Source organism: Fragaria vesca, linkage group LG6 (assembly GCF_000184155.1).
Source record: "Fragaria vesca subsp. vesca linkage group LG6, FraVesHawaii_1.0, whole genome shotgun sequence".
In the NCBI taxonomy this organism is placed as follows: Eukaryota; Viridiplantae; Streptophyta; class Magnoliopsida; order Rosales; family Rosaceae; genus Fragaria; species Fragaria vesca.
In genome coordinates, this window is record NC_020496.1 from 5,232,781 (window position 1) to 5,249,465 (window position 16,685).

Genomic DNA, 16,685 nt, shown 5'->3' on the forward strand with positions numbered 1-16,685 from the left:
AAATCTCAATCTCACATTTAGTAGAGAGATAGAGTAGAGAGAGAGAGAGAGAGAGACCCACTTCAACTTTGTGCTTCTCTTCTATTATACCCAAATCAAAATGGTTGCTAAAACCCCACCAAAGCAAAGAAAGATGGTAGCCCCTCTCAATCCAGCTCTGCTTAGAGAAACAGTGAAGAAGGTGAGCTAGATTTCTTTCATTTCTTGGTGGGATTTGGAAGTCTGTGATAAAATTTTATGTGTTTGGTATAATGGGTGTGTGTTATTTTTTTGGGTTTGTGAAGGTGGATAGGTGTATGGCTAGGTTGCAGGAGCTGCAGTATACAGTGACGGGTGGGACGAAGGTGATATCGGGAGTGAGTCTCAGCCCGAGAAGTACTAGAGGTTATATGAGGACTAGTCTCAGATGTAAACAAGAATCTGCAAGGTAAAGGTTTAAGCTTTTGATTTTGAGTTTTGAGTTTTTGGTGTAAACAAGAATCTGCAAGGTTGGTTTTTGGTGATTTTTGATGTGGGCATTGAAATGGATCTTTTTCTTTGTGAAGGATAAAAGGTTTGACGCCGAGGAAATCTCCGGTGGGCAAGTTTCCGGCAGGGAAGTCTCCAGCAAAGTCAGCAGGTAACATTCTCTTCTGAAATCACTAATTGGGTCAAACAGGTTTTGTGGTTCATTTCTTTGTTTCAGTATCTGGTTACTTAAGTTGTGTTTGTACCATTGGTCACTTCAAATTTGAGTTTTGATTGTGTTCAAACTTGAAACTTGAAACTTGAAACTTGTCACTGGAAAACAGATAGAGAAAAGGTTTGTTAAAATGGGCTTATGAGATTTATATTTTGGTGCTTCATTTCTTGATTTCAGTAGTTGGTTACTTCAATCAGGCATTCTATTACTTGGTTCATATTCAAAACAGGAAATCTATTACTTATAGACCAAATTTGAGCAACATTTTGAGAAATGCCTGAAATTTTCATTGTTATGTTCAGGGGAATGGCAGAGAATGTCACTGCCGGCAATGCTGCTCAGCGAAACAGTCGGAGAAATTCTTCAGTCTAGTCAATTTGCTAGGGAAATAGTAGCATCAGTTCCCAAGAAAACCACCATAGAAGACCCCAAAACCCCAATGTCCCAACAGAGGAAACAGAGACCACCCCCTGAAAACACAGAGCTCATGGCCAGAAGAAAGAGGGAGAAGCACAACAAAGCTCAATTGAACCGATCAGAATCACGCTCACCGGTTCTCCAAAGAGCCCGGTCTCGAATCAACTTCAAGGTTTCGCCTCCTAAGAAGAGAGAGATAGAGAAAGAGAACACCAGATACTTGGCAAACAGAGTGTCTCCCAAAAACAGACCATGGGCTAAAAAGAGTGTATTGTTTCCCAACCCTTTGTTTTTGGCTACAGATACTTCACCAACTCAAAACAAGTTTTGTAGAACAAGGTCACCAATGATCGGAAGAAGTAGTACTAGTAATACTAAGCCACACACTCAGCAGATTCAGACTCCACACAAGTTTTTGATCAAGTCTCCAGCTTCGGCTTCAAAGTTCCAGGTCAAGATTAAGAGCCCTCCATTGATTTCTTCTCTTTCGCCAACTAAGGCCAAGAAGTCTCCGAAGAAATCTGCTGTGTCGAAACTGCGGCGGTCATTTTCTCCGTCCAGATTGGCTACTAGATTGGTGTCTCTGTCTCCATTGAAGAGTAGGAAGAGTGTGCAGAAGAGTGAGGTTGTAATAATGCCGGGTTTGAAACAGCGTCCAACTTCCTCAATGCCACTGGGAATTTCAGCTCGGAGGAATTAAACATGTTTGAGATTACATACTCGTATGGATTGGTTTGGAACTTTGGATTGTATGATTGTTTGAGATATATTTTCTCGATGTCAATAGTTTCATTGATTATGGGTGATGTGAATTTGTTCATGTATAAGGTTGAGAAAAGTTCAATAATTAACTCAATAGAACTACTTCATAAACTTTGAAATATAACGTTTGAGATTACATACTCGTATGGATTGGTTTGGAACTTTGGATTGTATGATTGTTTGAGATATATTTTCTCGATGTCAATAGTTTCATTGATTATGGGTGATGTGAATTTGTTCATGTATAAGGTTGAGAAAAGTTCAATAATTAACTCAATAGAACTACTTCATAAACTTTGAAATATAACTTCTTTGTTTGAACTATCTATGCCATTCTTCTCTCTTTTTTCATCTGTGTTGGGTTCTTGGATCATATAATTACTTGTTTATAAATTAGCAAATTTGTTTGAGAAAATGCACCCATAAATAATCAAGGTCAGTTGATATCGGGTCGGCGACACTTCACAATGGTGTGGTACATCATGTAGTGTCGAGGCTCGGCTACTTGGAGAGTTGGAGGCCTGTGGCGGCTGGTGTTAGATGACCTTAGCAATATCAATTGAGCTTTTTTGTTGTCATGTAGTTTCACTGAATTATAAAATAACTAACGGTAGTTTAATATTATTTGGTTTAGTGACATCGTTTCTTTTTTAGTAAGTGGAAGGTTATGAGTTCGATTCACGCAGTTGTAATTTACCTGATCAAAAAAAATAAATAATGGTAGATTAATAATGCAACATTATCGATTAATCTTTCTCTGTAAGGTTAAGGTGTGTTAATGTATGTGATACATCAACTTTGCCCTCAAGTTGTAAACTAAGTCCTCAAAGTGGTAATATTAGTCCTCAAAGTTGTAATATGAGTTGTTAAAGTTGTAAAACTTTAACTTAAAGACACATGATTATTAATGTTATAACTAGAAAATTTTACAAGTTTAAGGACTCATATACAACTTTGAGGACTAATATTACTAGTTTGAGGACTCAATTTACAAAGTTGATGCATCACATCATTCACATGCATTAACACATTGTAGAATTGATTAGCTCATCGATGCGACCACTGGCCATGAACTACTTAGCATACTGAATGCTTATTCTAGATCTAAATACAATCAAATCATAACGGACCCTGACAACCAAGAAGCAAACACATTCGTAACCGATCATGGTCTATTTGTTATAGGTCATGTTGTTCAGACTTAAGAACATAGTGGCCACCTATCAACGCCTAATGAACAAGATGTTCGGTGATCATATTGGCAAAATCATCGAGTTTTTTTTTATTCTAATCATTGAGGTTTATGTCGATGACATGCTCGTCAAGAGCTTCAAATCTGGAGATCACATTCGAAATCGGATGATCTTGATTTCACTCTTGGGAGAACTAAAACCAGGTAATAGGAATCTATTCTCGGCTGAATGTTGGTTCTCGGAGGCTTCTTGTTGTTTTTGGTCGTGTTCAAGGACTCATCTTAGTGTTGCAGATAGAGATAGCCTTGAGAGGATGAAATGGGAGAGTTTAACTTCAATGTCCTGGGTGTTTAAGTCAGTTAGAAGTACAACAATTAGGCCAGAAAAAACCTCAAAATTTTGATAGCGTATTGCATGTGCCTCAAACCCTTGTTTGCAAAGATGAACGAGGTGCGCAACAATACCCAAATAATTTTGATTGGAGAGATGCAAGTTTTTTTTTGGTATATTTTTAACCAAATGAGTTAGTCCTCTATGTACAGCAGTGCTAATACCTATATTGATTATGGTGTGTGTGTGTGTGACCCGTGAAGGTGTAGTCACTAAGATGTGAACTTTGATTATGTGAAAGCATAAATCACTAACGATTTGTTGATGACGCCCATGATATCTGGCTTATGATCAATTCATCCATGCAATCTTAACTAAAAGTTTATATAGTGAAAGTCATACCGCAAATCTGCGTGTTGGGATATGTCAATATAATAATATAAGCAATCAAATCTTTTAGTTGGTACACGGTACGGAACTTAAAACCTTCATACTGACATGCAATTGTGTACTGGAAAATATAAGTTATCTCTGAACGTTGAGCTATGTTTAAATTTGTTTTTGACATGGGTAAATGCTCAAGTGCTGGATTTTCTCATTTGTTGTTATCAATGAAGTAGAAAATCAGTCAAATAACTTACACAATGTGAGAACATATGCATTTGGTTAAAAGAAGAGACAACACAAAATTATATGGGCTTTTTGATATTGTAATTGTTTTTTAGGGTATTGTTGTCTAATTCATTCTACTTTGGTTAGATCTTAATGATTAACATGATTCACATGCAACATGCATGCCCGTTTCACAAACTCTGAAAGACGAAAAGATGTGTGGCATATCATTTTTTCTCCAATGATTTTTTTTTTTTAAGAACAAATAACAACTCAATAGTTAAAAACCAGTTTTCGTCAAAACATGTGCAAAACTATTGTCAAATGTTGTTGATGTTCCTCTAATTGTCAATGAGACGACAGACCCTAAATAGAAGTGTCAATTTCATAATTATTTGAAACAAACAACTCAAATGAGCTTGATGCCCATGGTGAGTTTGACGATGTCCATGATAATCTTGAGGAGACCTACGCAGAGGAGGTTGTCGAGCAGGAGGATATGCTTGCCGAGGATGTTGAGGTGTTTGAGGATACGCTTGCTGAGGATGTTGAGGTGCTTGAGGATACGCTTGCCGAGGGTGTTGAGGTGCTTGAGGATAAGCTTGCCGAGGATGTTACCAAGCTACGGGAGACCCACATAAGGAGGCACATTTGAGCCTTTGGCAAATGCCTAGAGATTGAAGATCATATGTGTTCCTCTTTGTTTCCTTGTGTTGCATCAAGTCCATATTCATGGTAAAAGACAATGGATTAGTATCACACCGATAATTATGTGAAATGACAACTTTACTATTGATAGGAGCATTTTTATGCTACGTTATCATTATTTAACCCTATACTTTTCTTTGTTATTTTGTGTTATTCTTAGATAATGTATTTGTTTGTGTGTTTATTAGGGTGTCCAAAGCAAACTAGGAAAAGAAGGCTAAAAAAAGAAAATTGTGAGGAATTCTGATTCACTTTGGATTCTTGATGGACCGAGGACCAATCAGAAAATTAGATGATGACTTTTCTTTAAAGCAAGGAGTTAAAGATCCATAAGGAAACAAAATTGAAGAGTCATGAAGCTAAATAAAAAGGGTTTCTAGACGTCAAAAAAAGGGCTGAAAAACGCACAAGAGAAGAGGGAGCCGTCAAGCAACTCAAGGAGAAGAAGTAAAGTTCAGAGCCCAGAAGAGATCGATCTCCCGATTTAGAAGATCGATCTTTTCCCCTGTTTTTCATCTTTCGTATTTTCTTTTCTCCCCGAACCTTATGAAATTCTTTTGTGTGTTTTCAAAGATGATGAGTAACTAATTTTCCTTTAGTTAGGGGCTGCTTTCAAGCCCTAGACATGGTGTAACTATGAAGGCGTTTATTTAATTTGTTCCATGAAATTCAGATATTTATTGGTTTATCGTTATATCATTGATCAACTTTGTATGTTTATTGATGGTGGCCAACATAGTATGCGTGCTAGGTTGTAAAGCTATGAATGTTTTGTATGATCATCATGTCTACTTGCATTCTATAGTAGCGAGTGAGTGACTTGAGTCCATTCACATAAACCAAGTGTCTAGGTAGATTAGGACAACGTCAGTACCGACATTGCCTAGCCTTATTCATAATCTTTTAGACCTTAATGACTTATAGGTGAGAGCTGTGCGAGAACATCACTCTAGGCTCCATTCTAGATGCTAAGTTAAGTTGAAAACATCATTCTCCTACAATACCAAGTAAGAAAGATTGATAGGTTAAGTTCAACACATCATTGGCTTAGCTTGAGTAAGGATATCCGAATGAATTGAACATGTTAGTAAACACATCATAGGTGTAATCATTGTCTAGTGGTGAGAAGTAGTTCCTAGCTAGTATTCGTTATTTGGTTTTCAAAACCACAATTCCCATATTTAGTTTACTGTTTTTGATCATTCTGTCCGTCGTTTTTCTGAATTTTTTTAGCATAGTAAAACTGCACAATTTCCCCCCAAATTTTGTGTGTGTCTTCGTCAGTGTGTCTAGTTTCTCTAGATTTAATTTCGTAATTTTTTGTTGAGTCTAGCTATAGTTTTTAATTGTGTCTTTTTCTAGTGTCTGTTCAGTTTTTCAGAATCATATATGCAATTGTTAAGTCACAATCCTCTGCAGGAGACACCCTACTTTTCTATACTACCATCGATAACTTTATTGTGATTGCAGGGTTATTTATAAGTCTATTTTAGGCTTATCAACTATTTCACTCCGATATAGGGTATTCTCAATCTTGGTTAGCAGTGTTCTCCTCTTAATCCAGAATAAAATGATTCGTAAAAGAAAATAAGTATTACAAGCTGGGTATGTTACAAATTCTTCAGTGTTATCACGTGTCTATGTTTAATAATACTCTAACCAAGTGGCATATTGAGAAGAGTTTTTGTAATTGTTTTTCAATGAAACGTGACAATATTTTAAAGATTTTGTAACATATCCACTGAATAATCATATAATAAACAATTTCAGTCTTATTCTTTTTCCAATGCACATCTTTATTCTGAGAGACCAATTTTATATTATGAAAGTTTCGGATTAACAACTCAAATGTTATAACTAGTCTTTTTTGGAGGAAAATAACCCAAAGAAAACTTATCATTCTTCATCTTTTATTAAGGAGAAATTTTATTAACACATCCTTAAATACTAGATACACATATCTTTTTTTATACAAATTATATAAGACTTTGTGGGTACATAAAATTACCAAAAGAGACATTCATATCAAAAGTAAAGAAAACTTGTTGAAATAAAATATCTCGCTTAAGAGTTTTCTTCTTCTATACGAGAACAACGTATGTGAAGATACCAAGTCCTATAATTTAAACCTCTATAAATTAATAACGTCGGGACCGGCAAAAAATATTATTTAATCGAGATTGTTAATTTATTGACGACAATTTTGCTAATGCTTTATTTCGGAATTGGCAAAAAATATTATATAATCAAGGTTATTAATTTATCAAATATTAAATTATTAAGGTTTTACTATCGATAGTACAAATTGAAGTTTGAAATTTAGATTTTACTATTCACGCATGCTAGGTTGTTCAAACTGACACCAAACTAGAACTTGGGATGATGCTATATATATAATCCTCTCTTTTTTCTTTTTCTTTTTTTGAATAAATTGAGTAACAGGTCTAGAAAAGTATGTGTATTTAGTAAATGGATTGTGTATTTAGTGAGGGTATTGTAGGAAGGCTGGGTATGTGTATCTATAATAGAATGTTAAAATAATAAAATCAATAGGTGATGTATTAAGAATGAGATGTGTATATAATAATTAGGGATGTGTTAATAAAATTTCTCTTTATTAAGCGGAAATTCACTTAATGAATAAATGTTTGCTATTGACAAACTCACTTAGAAACAAGCCGGCCGATGTATCTATATGTCCTCAAAGAAGGTATTGCGCACTGCTTCACACTTGCCTAGTCAAAAGAATGAGCCAGGCATTAAAGCCATGCCATTACCCCAATAGTGAGATCGTTGCATATTCATTTTCCAAACTTGAGAAAGAATTGAAGCACTTCACTGAGTGTGAAAAATAAGCCAACGAAGAACTTATGAAATGAATAAAAACAGTAGATATGGTGTGGGGGACATCGACTTTGGTGTTGGGCCTTTGAGAGCACCAACATATGGTATAAGTGCCCAGTTGGGGTGTGTCTTGGTTATGAAGGAAGGCTGGCGTAGTCTCATTTATCTGGTGCAGGTGCTTCAGAGGTTTATGAGCGGTGCTTCAGAGGTTTGGTGAATCTTAAGAAAAAAGAGTGAGATTGTCGATGACCAAACATGGGACTTAAGTGATTTGTTCAAAGATGATGGACTTTGGTCACACAACCGCCTAGATTTCGACCTTATTGTAGCACCAGCAGCATTCCCTAATGTCGTCCTCGATCGACGTCTTTCATGATTTGTAGCCTGAAATTTTGACATGATTACATAAATAGAACTGTAACTATTCTAACAATCACATCTTGCTCAAAACTCGAATTCTGTTTGATAAAAAAAAATTGTCAAATGTTGTTGATGCTCCTCTTTTTGTTTATCTAAGGGAAAACGGACTCTAAGCAAAAGTCTCTAACACCAAGTTATATAATTATACGAAAACAAAGAAAGAAAAAGATGTACATGTAAAATAGGTACAACTTGAGGGTTATGAGAAGAGATGGAGGACTGGGGAGGATACCTCTAGGGATGAAGCAAGAGATCCTTGCTAAAGAGATTTGGCCACAACGACCTGCTTGAATATAGATGTATATGATATATATAACATGCTCTTTCTAGGCTAGACATCAACGTAGGTTGTTAATTTGTTATGCATTCTTAATCATGTCGTGGCACAACTCTAAGTTTGTTTTTGCAAAATCACATTGCCAAACTATCAACTGCCCCTCGGAATTCCTTTTATGTATTGTGAATTTGTGATGTGGTTGTTGATCAATTTCATGAGTGGAAAAAATGTTAAATGCATTCAACGAACTGGAATAGTGGTTCTGCTAGCTTCAGTTGCTTATCAATGAATTAAGCCAAGGTTTAAAAGTAAGATGGAGGTCTAAATACCAATTGTGAATCTATAAATAGAAGCTCCCCTTACCAATGTTTACATGATCAGACTATTTGTTTTTGTGTAAATTGTTTATTTTAATTTCTTTTTATCAAATTTGTTTTATTTAATTTTAAAAAGTTTACCGAAATAAAATGATCCGCAATATTATGTCGTTGGTCAGAAGTGGGGCGCCACTAGGAAGCTAATGCCTACAGCCATTAGGAAACTAAAGCCTAAACCGACTAGGAAACTCGAATCTATTTCCCTCACCCGTTGGGATTTGATCTCTTATAAATAGAGACCAAACCTTCCTTTCTTTCTAAATCTCATACCATTTCCTTTCCCTTCTTTCTTTCGAATTAGAAATATGTCCACGATGACGATGGGTGAAGCAGGTGGCATGGATATTCTTGAAATCCGGCGAATTCTGAAAGAGCGATACAGAAAGGCTAATAACCTGAAGAGCTGCTCGGCTGAGACGAAAGAGGCCACGAACACATCCTTGTTCGCCTCGGAGTACTCTCTTGCACCAAGACTGATCGACGACAGGGAAGCTCTTATGCCGGAGATGATCAAGATTCTGGATAAGATGGACAACAACAGTCATCAAATGCCCGCAAAAGCAACAAAGCCGAATTCCTGTGTGGGTTTGAAGGCTCAGCAAGCTAAGAAGTTAAAGGAATCGCGTGATTTCTCTTCCTTGTTATCAGAGACTCCAGAAGTTCCAAAGATTCCGAAACCATCACCACCGAAGACTGTTCCCAAAGCTGATGGGAATAGGATCACAAAGAAGAGTCAGCCTGTTCCTAAAGCTGTTGGGAATGGGATCCCAAAGAAGAGTGTGTCTTCTTTGAAACCCAAGAAGAGCATTAATGATAGCAAATCCAAAGTCTACTCGGCCAAGTCAGAATCGGTTCCGAAAGATTATGGTTCAAAGAGTTTGGAGTCTCGGCCTCGTGAGAACATGGTGACAAAGTCACAAGCTGCATCTGCAAAGCAAAGCTTGAGCCCTAAACAAGCAGATGTCAGTAACACAAAAGCGATGCCAAGAAAAGAAGGTCCTTGCTTGAAGAGAAAGATGATCAAGAAACGCCGAGTGGAAGAGGATTTGGGGGATGATGAAGATGTAGATGTTTCTTCAATAATTCAAGAAATAATGGGGAAAAGAGGAAAGAGGCGATACAGGGATTATGGTGCTGACGGCGATGATCGTGCTATGGTGTCTGGCTTTAATGAGATCTTGAGAGAAGAGAATAGGAGTGCAAGGATCGCGAGTGAGGAAGATGCAATAGAAGCTCTAAGGCTTGAGCAAGAAGCCAAACAAGAGAGGTTGAGCAAAGCAAAGAAGCAGAAGTTAACGAATTAGATATTAGGATTTGAATTCGTAGTGTGAGTTCTCACAAATGAGTAAAAGTCTGTAAAGTTGCTTGTTCATGAAAACCAATTTGAATCTGAATGAATTTGTTTGTACAAATTTCCAATCCTTATGCATAATCTTCTCCAGTTAGATTGGTATACTTAGATTTGGAATGCAATTTTTACAATTCAGGTATGTCTTCTTTCGCTAACAAACATTTCCTGAAGATGCATCATAATGTTCAGGTTGTTGATCGAAAATTTATGAACATGAAAAAGTACTCTGGAATCAACTACTCGCAAGTCACAAGAATCAAAACTATTTTCTGTAATCATCAAAAGTGGCATAAGATTTATACAATACTGTGCCATAAGACTGATCAAGCTTAATACATTGATAGTACAATTTCTATGGACTGGATACCAAGAACTCGTCCAAGACCCGAAAAAAGAAGACCAACAAAACCATGTATAATACAGTTAATACCCCACACATTAGAAACCACCACCAATCCCGAAGAAAATGCTTTATACAAGCCTGCTTACACTAGCTTTGGCCTTTGTTAGAACGAACATACAATGACACAATCATAGGTTGCACAATGAGAAATTGAATAGAATGCATGAGATGTTGCAGCGCTGCAGTTTCCAAGTGGAGCTAGCAAACCCGAGCACCAGGGAGATATTTACCGATTTCACCAAAAAGTCCATTTCTGATGAACTCCCGATGGAAAAATACAACTATTTCTCCAGGACAATTAGATCATTTGCCTGGAGATGCAAACCTTGTCCGCTCTCTCTGCTTATTTAGAGCTCGATCTTTTGGCGATGATGTTTTCCCTACACCTGCTTGACGCATCATCTCTGCAAAAACAGTTTTCACAATCATCCATACAACTTAAACTGCTTATAGAAGGATTTGTTCATCTACATGTGTGTGTGCTCTGTGCACTTAGAACCTTAGATTGTTTACTAAACTTTGGACCTGCTACTTCACAGAAAAAATACTATTGACCTGCTGTATTACATTATCGAGATTTATTGATTCATAGGCACATCAAAGAAACAGGTTGCTACAAGAACTCCTTATAGTTGCAATTTCAAACCACAAATTAGAAAAAAAATAAAAAATTTAAAAATTTAAAAAAAAAGAACCCACCTCGCTTTCTCTCTAGCTCCTGATCAAGCTCTTCTTTCCACTTCCTTTGTATCTCAGAGAAGCTCATACTGTGAGTGGTATAATATATCAGATAATTGAAAAAGGTGAAAGAAAAGGATGAAGAAAAGACAACCAACCTACACTAACTAGGGTCATGAACTAACCTTGGGCTGCCTGGCTCTTGCTGAGCATCAACTCCAAACCCTTTCCGATCAGTGTGAGGAGGTGATGACATGTCCTTTAAGTTTTGATTGCTCGCATTACCAATATTTGATACGCGCCTACCACTACTCCCAGGGCTTACAGTACCAAGTGCATCAGCTACTGCAGATGGAGTGCCAATTGGACTACGTATGGGTGATCTGCTTTTGGGAGGTAATTTCAAGTACTTCGAAGTAGTTTCATCAGGTGAGCTATCCACAAAACTTGGAGAACCCACTACATTCATGCTGTTGTAAAACTCTTCGTAAAGAGGTGTTTGCAGTTTCTTCAGTTCCAGAGCCTACAGTTTTGATCATAAGGGCAGTTCAGAAAATCAAATGCATCAGAAAGTAAACAAATTTCATAAACCCTTCATTTTAGCCTGCCATCATAATGTTGGTACACATGAAAAAGGTAAATATAGTACCTTTTAACTCTCCCAGAAAGTCAATAATAATTAAAATTTCACTATATACACATATCCATGACCTCAAATACCGACAAAGTCAACTCTAACCAAAGTAGTACCTTTTCATCCAAGAACGCAGTAATTTTCGATTCAGTAAGCTCATCATCATCCTCCGAAAGAGATCGACCACAAGGAAATGAAAAATCTTTTTCATCCGCACCAATTGTTCCAGAACAGCCAGCATGGATATCAATTTGGTGGCTAGTATCCAGATTCCTGACATTTTGTTCGGTTTCTGAACTTCGGTGAAATTGGCACCTCATATCATCAGTGGGCTCGCACATGGGGTTAAAGCTCTGAGGTAAGAGAATTGCATACAAATGATTAGCTGAGCTTATGAAATCACTGAAACACGAAGGCATTAAAGTGATTACCTTAAGGTCGTCGGGCATATAGAAAGAATTGAGGTTTACTTCACCGACCATAACATCATCTTTGTCATCAATCTGACACATGTCATCATCACTGTCTCTTCTCCAAATGTGTGTACTTTCCAACACCCTGTCAGGATGTATGGTTGAGCAGTGCAAACTATCCATAGTACACATATCAGATGAATCTCGGCATGTCGACATCTCACTGCAACAAAATGACTACCACATCAAAAGCCTGTAAAAGAATCACACAAATTTTGTCTAATCTTACAGGTTTAAAGATACATCAAATATAATACTTACAAGGTCTGTAGGTTTGAAGAATATGATGGAGAAGGGATCTCAGAATCTTCCTGATGGTAGTAAATTAAGTGTCAACTGAAATCTTTAAATGGTGGAGTAACCACAAAATTATGTAATTAAATTCACGCATACCAACCATGATAGAAGGACGCAAAACAGTATGAAATTCCATGGGTTGCCCAGTCACAAATGGATGCTGCATGTGATAGGAAAAGTAGAAATGTAAGAACATGATATGATATAAGGTTTGACTTGAGACGATTAACAACATATATTACAGAAAGAAAAAAAAATAACTTTCGACACCAGTGGAGACTTAAATTACCTGAAGCAACTCAGATGCCGTCGGCCTCAAATTTGGCTCCCTGACATGGGACGAAGTTTAACACAAATCAGAACTATAAATGTATAAAGCCATCTCTATCTCAATCTAAGACGTAAGTACATAAAGTTAGACAAACTCCAGACTTCTGAACATTCAGAAAATAGATGAGAAAGAATCCATGCAACACTTATCAAGGAAATTTTAAATTCAAATTAATATAGTTTAGAGAAGACAAGAAGTGGCATACTTGTGCAGACATTTTAACAAAAAGTCTTTCGCCTCAAAGGAAATGTGCTCAGGGATTGGTGGATGAGACTTTGTTGTCCCTATATGGAAGAGAGCAGCAACCTACAGAAACATGTCATCAGTTGCAACACGCAGGAGAGAGAAATTTCTTTAAAGCATTTAAAAATTTAGGAGGAAAATGACCTCTTGGTACTTTTCGCTCCAAGGAGGCTTTCCGGTGGCCATCTCGATCACAGTACATCCAACACTCCATATATCAGCAGAGCTAAAAGAAGTATTCTCATATATCAGTATTTGTATCTTATCCAAGAATAATAGAATGCATGATGCAAAATTGTGATCATCACTATCATCGGAGGATCAGGCATACCACTAAGAAGATATTTAGGTGCATCTCCATCCAATAAAGACCAAGAAAGGTCTATTCGGTGACATCCCTAAATTTGCTCATCTAAATATTTATCAGGCAAACATTCTATTATTTTCAGAGATAGGCTAGAATTCAGTGATCAAATTCTCCATCTACCGCAGAAATAGATAAATACAATCCAAGATCTTCCAACATAGAGGATAGCCAAAAGCCAGTGGCCTAGGAAGTATAGTTTATAAACAACAGATCTTATCAAGTCAGGAGTTCCCGAATGTGACTTTGATTGCAGTACCTATCTTCTATTATTTTTCAATTTTTACTTCTGTTGGAGAAAATGTCTTACTTTCCCTTCATAATTCAGTCTACTTTCGATCAATAAACTCTCACTGGTTTCACAAAATAATAGAGAAATGGCGTATTATGATCAAATAGAATGCCTGAAAAGAAGTAGATAGCACAGTAATAATAAATGTGCTTACAAGCTATGACCAGTCTGACGAATAACTTCAGGAGCCATCCAGTATGGCGTACCCTTCATAGACTTAGCACCAGAAATTGTTGCCTACAATAATGCAACCTCTTAATTATAGGACAGTCATCATACAAGTACTCTCTACTATAGATAATCAATCAAACATAGCAAAACACACATCTAGTAGAAATGATAAGAAATGTACGTACCAGCTCCACCACCTGTTTGGATGCACCAAAATCTGCAAGCTTAATGCATCCTTTGTTATCAACAAGGATATTTGCTCCCTGAAGGTTATACAATATATATTAGCCAATTGCAGGAAAAGGATCGGGAAGAGGTAAGGACCATCTTATACATTCATATGACTAGCAGCAAAGGGGAAGCACCTTAATGTCCCTGTGCATTATTCCATTTTTGTGTAAATATTCTAATCCCAACAACAACTGCTTGGTGTATGTTCTCATTACCTGGCTCAAAGGAATTTGTATAAGTTTAGCATTCAACATACTGGCAAAACACAAATTTGATATGCAAGAACTTACAGCCTCAGGGAAAGATCCAAATTTTCCCAAAAGTGATGATATAGATCCACCAGGGACAAACTCCAACAGAATGTTCAAGGTTTCCTCCTCCCTCACTGTACCCAAATATCTCTAAGAGAAACCAAAAGGAAGAACAAATTCAGAAAAATGATAACTCAAGAGGTGAAATAGATAGAAGATGGTCCTACTCACAACAATGTTTGGATGAGATAGATTCTTCAGAAGCTTCACTTCTTCCTCAAGCTCCTTGATGTGAGCCTACTTATAGCATTAAAACCATTAATCAGCCGAATACCATCTATAATTAATAAGATCATAATTGTCATATTTGTAAAATAGTCAGAGTTTCAGACGCCTAATGAAAATAAACTTTGTGGTTGAGAAATTAGACTAATATCCCATATTACTCAACATGTGATTATAGAAAGCAAGCGTTGCTCACTTACTGAATTTTAAGTGCGTAAGTTACTGTTCTTATGTTGCAAATAGGACCAAACAGACACGAAATATAAGATGTTGAATCTGTAACCCAGACACGTATTGATACTCACAATCAGCACAAATAACAAATGGCATTATCAAACAAGGAATAAGGATATCACAACATGGAGCAAAATCATATTCACAAAAACAGTTCTCATACACAACATGCACCTCAAATTCATTACACAGGGACCTGCCATATAGGATACATTTCCACTCGCAATCACTTCCTATTGGACCTCACCCACATAGAGCCAAACTAACCCTATCACACCTCGATGGCACACAAGACACCCAATCCTGTGAACTCTTAATTTTACTGAAAATACCAATTTGAAAGCTAACGTACGGTGCTCTAGAATGTGTGTGGTTTAAACAAAGGGAAATGTGGATGGAGAGTCAATGTTGATCCTCAGTATCACCAACCCTCATAGTAAACTACATATCACTCTAAATTTTAAGTTGTATAGTAAACAAGAACAGATGTCACACCTGAGCTTTCTCCTTGCTGTTCACTGCGATAAGAACCTGTAAAAGAAGCAAGAAACATATCAACATTACATACTGAACCAAGTCCCTTACTGAACTAGCTCTCATCTTCTGAATTCAACTCCAGGACATAAATCATATAGAATTAACTCTTCAGTACAATTGAATTACCAAAATCGACGAAAATCAACAAGGAAATGAACTTCTAAACCAAAGTTGGGGCAAATTTCGATAAGCCGAAGTTTCAAACAATATCGAAAACTAATACAGGAACACTCCAGAATCAAAATCAAGCAATAAGCAAATCGAAACCTAACTATAAGCCAAAACTAAGATGAAATTAGAAACAGCAGCAATCCAAATCGCTCTATAACACGCTTCAAAACCAAAACTAAGCAAAATCAACTCCAATTCGAAATTAAAAGAGCTTGAATTGGAAACCGGACCTGCTTAACGGCCAGAAGCTCGCCGGAGCCGAGATTCATGCCCATGTAGACGCGGCCGAAGGCGCCGCAGCCGATCAACTCGCCTTTGCGCCATCGGATCGGAGGCGCGGTCTCTTTAGGGACGGAGGAGGACGGCGGCGGCGGGGAGGGTTTGGAGAAGACTCGGGATTTCCGAAGGGAGGCGGTGATCTTGTCGACTAGGGTTACCGGGGAGTCGTCGGTGTCCGGTGGCCGGAACACGAGTGATCGGCGGACTGATCCGAAGATGTCTTGCATTGCGGTGGTCTGAGATTTTGAGAGTGAGAAGAAGAAGGATTTGAGGGAGAGGAGGGAAAAAGGTGGGCTGAGTTTATTTTTTGAAAATAGCGATCACGAAATTAAAATAGAAAAATGATTCGAGGAAATGGAAATTATAGTGTTTTCTTGTTTTTGGTGCGACCTTTTCACATTATGGCTATGATGGTGGTGTGAAAATATTATTATTTGGATTCAACAATTAGAGATTACATACAAAAGCGGTTTATCTTTTATTCTCTCGCTGTTTAATTTAATTTTACAAATAAAATATAAGAATGATAAAAGCACTCATATCATCATATATATTGAAGTTATGCGAAATCCACATCAAACTTAAAGATAATGTATTTTGCACGCTTTAATCTTGATGTAACTTTTGTGATTGAGGCTTGTTAAACCGAAAATTTTTGAATTTCTATATACCCTCATAAGAATCAAACCCAACAACCCAAGAAGTACAGAAGCCGAAAACATAGTGTGATTATATGAGATATGTTGCCCAAAGACATTTGTGTGTACATATAATCGAATGGAAGATATCTTCTACAAGTGTACCTCTAGAAGTTAAGCCAATTCAGACACAGAAGAGA

At 37.1% G+C, this 16,685-nt stretch overlaps 2 protein-coding genes across 2 annotated transcripts; one reads left to right on the plus strand and one right to left on the minus strand.

The window, feature by feature from the left end:
* Nucleotides 1-38: 38 nt before the first annotated feature.
* On the plus strand, nucleotides 39-1,799 carry LOC101295735. Its single transcript, XM_004304948.1, has 4 exons — nucleotides 39-181; nucleotides 285-427; nucleotides 546-619; nucleotides 985-1,799. Exons 1-4 carry the CDS (start codon nucleotides 101-103, stop codon nucleotides 1,797-1,799), a joined length of 1,113 nt encoding a protein of 370 aa, XP_004304996.1. The 5' UTR covers nucleotides 39-100.
* Nucleotides 1,800-10,441: 8,642 nt separating this feature from the next.
* On the minus strand, nucleotides 10,442-16,074 carry LOC101297162 (mitogen-activated protein kinase kinase kinase ANP1-like). Its single transcript, XM_004302383.1, has 16 exons — nucleotides 15,799-16,074; nucleotides 15,356-15,391; nucleotides 14,573-14,638; nucleotides 14,381-14,491; nucleotides 14,225-14,305; nucleotides 14,045-14,122; nucleotides 13,843-13,925; nucleotides 13,177-13,258; nucleotides 12,995-13,095; nucleotides 12,749-12,787; nucleotides 12,423-12,488; nucleotides 12,120-12,324; nucleotides 11,805-12,041; nucleotides 11,240-11,577; nucleotides 11,076-11,143; nucleotides 10,442-10,780 (listed from the first exon to the last, which is right to left on the minus strand). The coding sequence occupies exons 1-16, from the start codon at nucleotides 16,072-16,074 to the stop codon at nucleotides 10,680-10,682; spliced, it is 1,968 nt and encodes a 655-aa protein (XP_004302431.1). The 3' UTR covers nucleotides 10,442-10,679.
* Between the last annotated feature and the right edge of the window lie 611 nt (nucleotides 16,075-16,685).

Bases quoted from the DNA above. Each gene is read 5' to 3' on its own strand.
- LOC101297162 (XM_004302383.1), bottom strand. From the start codon at position 16,074: ATGCAAGACATCTTCGGATCAGTCCGCCGATCACTCGTGTTCCGGCCA. The intron at 14,123-14,224 runs GTGCTTCCCCTT...TATAACCTTCAG, and splicing joins TAATGCACAGGGACATTAAG to GGAGCAAATATCCTTGTTGA. The intron at 11,144-11,239 runs GTTAGTTCATGA...TACCACTCACAG, and splicing joins CAAGAGCCAGGCAGCCCAAG to TATGAGCTTCTCTGAGATAC.
- LOC101295735 (XM_004304948.1), top strand. From the start codon at position 101: ATGGTTGCTAAAACCCCACCAAAGCAAAGAAAGATGGTAGCCCCTCTC. The intron at 182-284 runs GTGAGCTAGATT...GGGTTTGTGAAG, and splicing joins TTAGAGAAACAGTGAAGAAG to GTGGATAGGTGTATGGCTAG. The intron at 620-984 runs GTAACATTCTCT...TGTTATGTTCAG, and splicing joins GTCTCCAGCAAAGTCAGCAG to GGGAATGGCAGAGAATGTCA.